The 7,988-nt window shown below is 34.4% G+C and overlaps 1 protein-coding gene across 3 annotated transcripts in view; it reads left to right on the top strand.

Annotated features, from left to right (window-relative positions):
• LOC112154041 (WD repeat-containing protein 49) overlaps positions 1-3,877 on the top strand; it is a 13,964-nt gene extending 10,087 nt beyond the window's left edge. For all 3 annotated transcript variants that reach the window (XM_036217178.1, XM_024284630.2, XM_036217179.1), the window contains 4 exons: positions 370-539; positions 1,692-1,831; positions 3,319-3,461; positions 3,531-3,877. In XM_036217178.1, coding sequence (XP_036073071.1) covers positions 370-539; positions 1,692-1,831; positions 3,319-3,461; positions 3,531-3,746 — 669 coding nt within the window. In that variant the 3' untranslated portion in view covers positions 3,747-3,877. The remainder of the gene's footprint in view (positions 1-369; positions 540-1,691; positions 1,832-3,318; positions 3,462-3,530) is intronic.
• The last annotated feature ends 4,111 nt before the right edge of the window (positions 3,878-7,988 follow it).

Genomic DNA, 7,988 nt, shown 5'->3' with positions numbered 1-7,988 from the left:
AATGATAAATAAATGTACTAACCTCCACATTCTGTCCTGTTCTTGTTAAACTCATTTGATCTGTTAGGAGTTAATTGAAAGTTTCTAGCGACTTTGTGCCTTGAAACAAAACCACTCATTTAGATACTGAAAAATATTTTGTAATTGAAATATAACTTTGTTTCCTTAGAGTTGTAGCTTAAAATAAGATATTTTAAGAAAAAATGAGTCAACAAGATGTTCAAGATTTATTGTATCCAAGCAAGTTGTTACATTTGACATTTCCAAGTGAAGCAAAAACACTAAACTTCTAAGTGTTTTAAAAACTGGCACCAAAGAATCTTCTCAAAATGATGTAATCTTCATTTCTGTGCATATCGACCTTTGTAGGACTCTGAAGTGAACGTAAAGATCTCCTGGGAGGTTTCCAAGTCCAACATCGTGACTATGAGTCTGTGCGCTTCTCTGGGACTTGTTGCTACTGCAAGTCATGATGGAGAAATCCTAATCTGGAGAACAGACACACAGAAGCCTTTGCTTCACATACGCAATGAAACACAGTAAGTATTTCCCGTTTGTATCAACTATCTCGACATTCTTCAATTTCTTTGTTTTTCAGGCCTAAAATTCTGAATAAAAATGATCAAACGGGTTTCTAAAAAAATATTCTGAATATTTTTCTGATTACCACAGAGAACAAAAGTCCAGTCAAAATAATTACTGGTATAAGTAAAAAAATGAAATTTATTTTTGTGTTCTGAAATTTAACTCCGATAAAAATTGTCTTTTGGGTGTTTTTTGGTATTTTGCTGATGTTGGAAGACATAAATAAAGAAAAATAAGCTTAAAATAGATTTTTGTTTTTGTTTTAAACCAGGAGTTCAGTTAAGGGCGACGGGAAGTGGGGGAGGGGTTGGTCTGTACCGATGGTCCCACCCACAGACACATTTCTAATGAATGCGTGTGTATTGGCAAGAATCAGGCAATACGTTAAATATCTATACAAATATCATAAAACGATACTTATCCTGACAGTATTTTATATATTTTTTTTAATTAAGACTCAAGAATTATCTGAATAATTACTGTTGTGTTTGATTTTGCTGAGTTATTCTTGTGTTTTTATGCTTTTGTGAGGCAACCTTGAGTGCCAAGAAAGGCGCCATATAAATAAAATGTATTATTATTATTGATTATTAATACATTTTTCACAAAAGTAAAATTGTAAAATACATGTTATGGAATGATCATAATGCAACTCTATCTCAAATTTATGGTGCTTTATATTTGAGAAACAAAAGTAAAACTAAACCATGTTTGCTTTTAAGAAATAGTTAAATATCGCCTTGGCGGTATTTTAAATCGACACAAGTATCGCAAAATTAAGTATCGCGATATTTTAAAAAATCGATTTTTTCTTACACCCCAAAAAAAAGGCGCAGTTTTTTGGATTATACCTAAAAACAGCATAATAATTAAAAAAAAACACTGGAAACACTTAAAATGGATCAAAAAATGATCTGAGGGTATTTTTAATAGATTGTTTTTAGTGAAAATAGGCTATGAAACTAAATATATCCACATTGAAGGACAAAAGGTACAATATACAATACCATAGGAAAGAGTTTGCAAACCCAAGTAAATGAAGCGTTTTTATTTAATATAAAACCATTCTGAGCATTACAACCTATTTTTTCCTTATGTGCATGCAGAGAAAAGCTCCTGGTGGACGGCCTCCTCTTCCTCCAGCGTCGATCTACAAACGAGGAGTTCCAAACTGAAGCCGTGCTCGTGTCCTCACAGGCTGGCTGTGTGTGCTTCCGCAGCATCACCGCACAAAACGATATTTACGGTGAGCAGAGAATTAAATATAAAAGAGTTTTGAATTTTGAGAATTACTGGGTTTAGCAGTAAAATTACAACCAGTTGACAAACATCTGTCAGTGGCTACAACTTAAAGACGGATTAACCCGCAGCACAAGCTCTGACAGTCGAGCTGAACCGTCGACTTGGCCTCCCGCCGCTACCATTCTTGGCAAGCCACAGCTATGTCTCTTTCCAGATCCCATCTGTGTTTAGTGGTGTGGGATTGGAGTCCTGTGACCGACACGCATGTGTACGGGCCCGCTTGGGTTTGTTTGTACGAGTGGAAGTGAACCGGTGCGGCTCTGCATCTGCGGGTCGCTGAGAATTCATGCAGAAAAGACAAAGACTCTTTACAGTTCCACAGCTCTGCATGTCAAAGAGTTTAAAAATCAACTGCACTTCAGCGAAAAAGTCCTAAAATTCAGTTAATGCAAAGCAGAAAAGGGTATTTTTGAGTTAAATTTAATCAAAAACCAAAAGTTAAAGATGTAACCCAAGCAAGCTCCCACAAACTGAATCTGAAACCAAACTGGAAGAACTGGAAGTTCCTCAAAAGACGACTGAAGGCAGGTCACAGAGAACCCAAAATTTAAAAAAAATTGGATTTAACGCCAAAAATAAACTCATATACAAAATGGGTTCAAAAGTTTGTCAGTGTTTGCTGCTATATTTTCCATTTATGACATTTGTGTCACATTGGATATAACTTTTCCTGAGCAAATAATGACAAAATAGAAATATTAAACCTGTGAGCTTTAATTTCATTGCCCCTTTTGATTGGCTGAGCAGACACTAATATAAAAAAATCATTAAAAAAAACAAAAAAAAAAAAACATTTTTTTCAAAATGGCAGCTTTTCCATTGATTTTATCTCCATAGCAACCGTTATATTATTTTGGTTTGGGAATGAGAAGAGAGAAACTTTAGCATTGAGTGTTTTAAAAATACATATTTATACTTTTTTATATTTATTAGCAGAGATTTCTGTTTAAGAAAGTGGTAAAAATGTCAAGTTTTCTCCAGATAATATTCACAATCAAAGTTCAAAGCGACTGATAAGAAACCTCTGATGACCCAGCTTTTCCAGCAGCATTTAAACGCATCATTTACACATGAATCTGATTTGTACGTTAGTTTTAAGCTGCTGTAACTTAAAGTTTTGCATATTTAAATGATATTTTTTGTATTTTACCATTTTTGCACATGTGAATAAGCGGTTGCAAGTGCACTCAGTTACACACAAAATGTTTTGTTTGTGTTACAATTCAAGAATTAGTCACACACAAATTGGATGAGTCTATTTTCTCTCCAAAAAATAATGTTTACCGAATGCTAGGTTCCTGCAAATGTTTGTAAGTTTTTAAATGTGTGGCGGGGACGACATAAGATGGCCGTCCAGGACTAATACGAGACGTTTTTTGTTGTTTCCTGGTCCTTAACTGCATGATAACTTTGGCTTTTTCGTCACTTTAGGAAAATTCTACGCTCCGGAGCAACTAGGCCAACGTGTGCTCAGTCTGAGCTCAGATCAGAATAAAAACAGCATCCTGGTCTCAGGCGACTCAACAGGCTGCCTTCAGATCTGGGACATTTCTTCCTTTGCTCTGGAACATGAGGTGAGCTGTGATACCAGTGAAACAGGTTGTGTGCTTCACAGTCTGTAATCAATCGAATCTCATCCACAGTCATTTTCAGAGAAACCTCCTCTCCTTCAAAGATGGACGGCTTCCAGAACGCCGTTGAGACACGTTGAGGTTCTGGAAGTAGCTGACAGGCTGTTCATCCTCACAGCATCAGATGATGGTTCTGCTGGACTCTGGACGACAGGCGGCGAGTTAGTGGGTCATTTTGGGCAGAAGATGATGTGGAATATCACAGATTCAGCCACCTTTCTCGGGTAATGGAAGCAGGATGCTGCGGTTCACCTTTAATGATGGTAAAAAAAAGACAAAACACTCCACCGTATGGTGTTTTGGAACGTGACCTTTTAATAAATATGTATATTTAAAAAAATAAACCTTATTTTAAAGCATTCATCTCCTCTGATTTTTTTTGTTTAACCCTTTAACTACCCAAAAAAAACAACAAAAAAAAAACAGAAAAACTTTTTTTTCCCCCGCTGCTTATTGCCTTGGTATGGAAACCTACGGAAGAGGATTAGGGCCAACGTAAAAAAATAAATTAAAAAAAAGGCCATGAAAACTTCTGACTTTAATCTCAGAATTCTGAGATTAAAGTCAGAATTCTGAGATTAAATTCTTTTTTTTTCTTCTTTTTTTGGGTAGTAAAGTCAGAATTTTGAGATTGAAGTCAGAAGTTTTCATGGCCTTTTTTTTCAGATGGCCCTAATCCTCTTCCGTAGAAACCTAAATGGACATCAAAGTAAAAAAATAATAATAATATTAATATTTTTCTAAAAATACTAGTAAAAAGTAAAAAAACTTTAATTTTTAGAAAAAAAAAGTTCTGATTCTGGTCACTTTTTACTTTTTTAAAATACATTTTATGGTTAGTAACTGATACACACCAGGTAGTAACTGTTTTTTTTTTCTTTCTAAAAATAAAATTTAAAACAATGTTGTGGTTTCTAATTGACTCACGTCAGTTACCATCTGTGCATTCATTACTAACATTTTTTTTTAATTATTATTATTGTTCACATTGTGAAAAAAAAATACCTCAATTTTTTTCTTCAAAATACCTTTAGGAGTTCCATACCTTGTGGAGTAATACACACAATCAATACTTTTAAAAACATGTTTTCTAAATGTTTCCCACCATTCGCTTGACCAGGCAGTTAAAGGGTTAATCCAGCATATTTCGATCTTTCTTAAACTTTATTTCGACTCACACAGAGAACCTCTGTGTAAAAATTCACCCTTTTCCAGTTGGAGGCTCCAACCTGTTTTCTTAGTGAAACTGATATCATAAAAACCTTTTTTGGCCGAACCGTGAAAAACAGTCCCAAACTGATTCACTTTTTTTGACATATTTGCTTTTTTTCCCCTCCGTCTCCTTCTGCTGCAGATGTGGCTCCAGATTACACAAGTCCAACTCCATTTCAGTCTGAGCTGGATCTGTCGTGAAGTTTCTAACATGTCTGGAGACTTAATATAAATGTAAACAAGTCAATTGAGTGCAAACAGTTTCCACATGTGTGCTATAGGACAGGATGTGCCAACAGCTCTCTGTGAAGCTCTTTGAGCCACAGAACAATGAAGATGTCAGTCGTGTCTGCGTTTACAAATCCCTTTGCAGGCATGTCTGGGATGGTAAATGTGTGTTAATATCATGCACATGTCGAAACTGCATGCATGCAAGTGCATGATGCCGCACAATGTAGATCTTCAGAGGACCAAATGCTCCTAAGAGCTTCATAGTATGGAGAGAAAATAGACTCGCCCATATAATACGTTTTGTGCAAAAGTAAAAAAAAATTTAAAAGTTACAAATCAAGAATTACGCACGCACAAATCCAAAGTTATGCACAAATCAAGAATTATGCATACATGAATCAAGAATACGCACAAACAAATCAGAGTGAGTCTATTTTCTCTCTATATATTAGCCTCAAACCTGTCTATTTTTAAGGTAATTTGTCTTTAAATCACATTTTTTTTGTGTTTTCAGAGCTGATTCAAGACTGAATTGTGTCTTTTTTGTGTGTGTTTTTTTAGGAAGAACATGAAAGAGGATGCACATAGAGACATAAAATAGGTTGTAAAGGCGAGTGTCAAAGCCTGGGGTCTAAAAAATGAGGATCTGGAGAAACCACAAAAGAATAGAATAGAATAGAATAGATCTTTATTCGTCATTATCACAGGAACAATTAAATTAAAAGTGCCTTCTGGTCAACACTCACACCTTAAAGAAAAAATAATATATAATACATAAAAGTGCATTATCAAGAAACTAAAAACAGGAAATTAAAACTGATTACACCCTGTTTTATTTTATTTTATTATACAGCTTTGCCTGTCTTTTCTTGTGTGTGTACATATTGGCTGTTGCTATTTGTGTGGTATATGTAGATTATTGGAAAACGTATTAAAAATGTATTTAAAAAAATTTAATAAAATAAATAAAAGGGCATTTATCATTTTAAAAAAAGAGGATAGTCAATCAGTATGTTTAAAAATTGTTAAAACCAGAAATAATAATAAATATAAAAAAAACATCCAACATTGCACAATTTAAGCAGTCTAATAGCGGTTTAATGGTTTGAAATGAATAAATTTAATATGTATTCAAAATTTATTCCATAAACAGTTGAAGCTCTGTAAGGCTCCTGACCCCTGTACTGCTCCAACAATCCATCAAGCGGTGTGACTTCTTAGTTCACCAAAACCACAACCAGAATTCGTACTTAAAGCGGACCAGATTATAAGGTGGATTTTGCCATTTGAAAATAATTTAATTGTGACTTATGTTCAGAAAACTTTGGAAAGGGTAACTTAATTAGCTCTAATTTAATTTGAGGTTTATTTTTATCATTGCTGACATTCCATTTCTTGGTACAGGATGTCTTATTTTGAAAGGAAGTCATGTGAATCTCCGCCAAAAGTTATAAACTAGTTAGTATTTTGAGAAAAAAGCAATTTTCTCTTGATGTTTAGGCAATAATTATGATAAAAAAATACATTAGGTCATTTATATTTATCATAATAGCAACAATAACATAAGTACACATTTGTATCTTATTTTTCTAAAGGATGAAGTAAGACTGTGACTACGGAAAATGTTTTCACTGTAAATTTTAACACAAACAAAGTTGTCTTTAAATCAATTTGAATAATTTCCTTCTATGTTTATGTGCTGCTGATTGCATTGAGAAATCAAACAAGTGTGAAAATGTCAGAGCTGAACAAACTGGGTCAACCAAGAGTTTCTGTGCATCTCGATGAGGGAAGTCGGAGCATTCCTCACATTCTCCTCTGCAGAAGTTTGGAGCGCCACTCTGGAACATGTTACGCCTCAAAGATGCTGCCTAGATTTCAAAAAGAAAGCACATCCACGAAGATAGACTCTCTTTTCACAGACTAAATTGTCAAATATGATGTATTTGTCAAATAAAGGAATGTTTTTTTTGGTTTTCTCTCAGCAGATTTGCTTACCCGAACTTAACCAAGGAGTTCAGAATTTTATTTTTCTTTCATTCTGCTCAAGTATTCATTCATCATCGTGGAGAAATTTGCTGAATTTGATCCACAAGACAATATCTGAGTTTATAAAATACATTCATTTTGTTTCCGTATCATAAAAAGATTCCAGATCACACAGTCAAAACTGAGATTTATGGGAGATTAGAACAGTAACCTGAATAAAAATAGTGTTATGGTGCATTCACACCGAATGCGTTTCGCATGGCGGATGCGGCCAGTTTCAATGCTAAGTTGATGATACTGATGCATAATGAGACGATCTGAAGTCCCGCGGTTTGAGCGAAGGGCGCGGCGGACTGGCAGCAGCTCAATTTGAGCAGCGAATTCGGCGAAATTTGTCATTTCAATCACATTCAGTATGTATTTGCCTTTAAAGTCAGTATTTTAACCAACTTATCTGTTCAACTTTGATAGAATTGACAAAAAAATTGATTGTAATTTTTTTTAAAACTTAAAAGTATTAATGTTTATTCAAAATTATGACAAAAATGTACCTAAAGTCACAAACATAAAACAAATAAACACTAATCTATGGCTCAATCTATACTGTATAATGATTTTTTAACTTGGTTTGAGGGCTTATATTTGTGAAATAGAAAAATGAGCAGTTTGGAAACACTTTAATAATATTTTCTGCAAACCTCCATTTAAGAAGTGTTCTCTGTTGCACATAAACCAACCCTTTTCATGTTTTCCACAGTGACTGTTCATTTTCCAGATTCGTCTGGGTGTGGTATCACAAACTAATAGGGTCCAACCTTCTCTGTCTGGAAAGAAAAATGAGTTTCCGTTTAAAAATAGACAACATGAACTTTGTTTTCCTGCCTTCCTGGTTTTATTCTGAATTAGAAAACGTCTGTCTGCATGTGTTACTCTGACGATGGGTTTCCACTTCAAAATCAAAGTTTGATGAAGCAAGCACAGCATGAGAAGTTGACACATTTTCTTCATAGTGTTTCGCTCACTGTTATATTTTTTTAT

This window comes from Oryzias melastigma, linkage group LG19 (assembly GCF_002922805.2).
Source record: "Oryzias melastigma strain HK-1 linkage group LG19, ASM292280v2, whole genome shotgun sequence".
In the NCBI taxonomy this organism is placed as follows: Eukaryota; Metazoa; Chordata; class Actinopteri; order Beloniformes; family Adrianichthyidae; genus Oryzias; species Oryzias melastigma.
The sequence above is the reverse complement of the archived record's forward strand: the minus strand, read 5'-3'. Positions and strand labels throughout refer to the sequence as shown.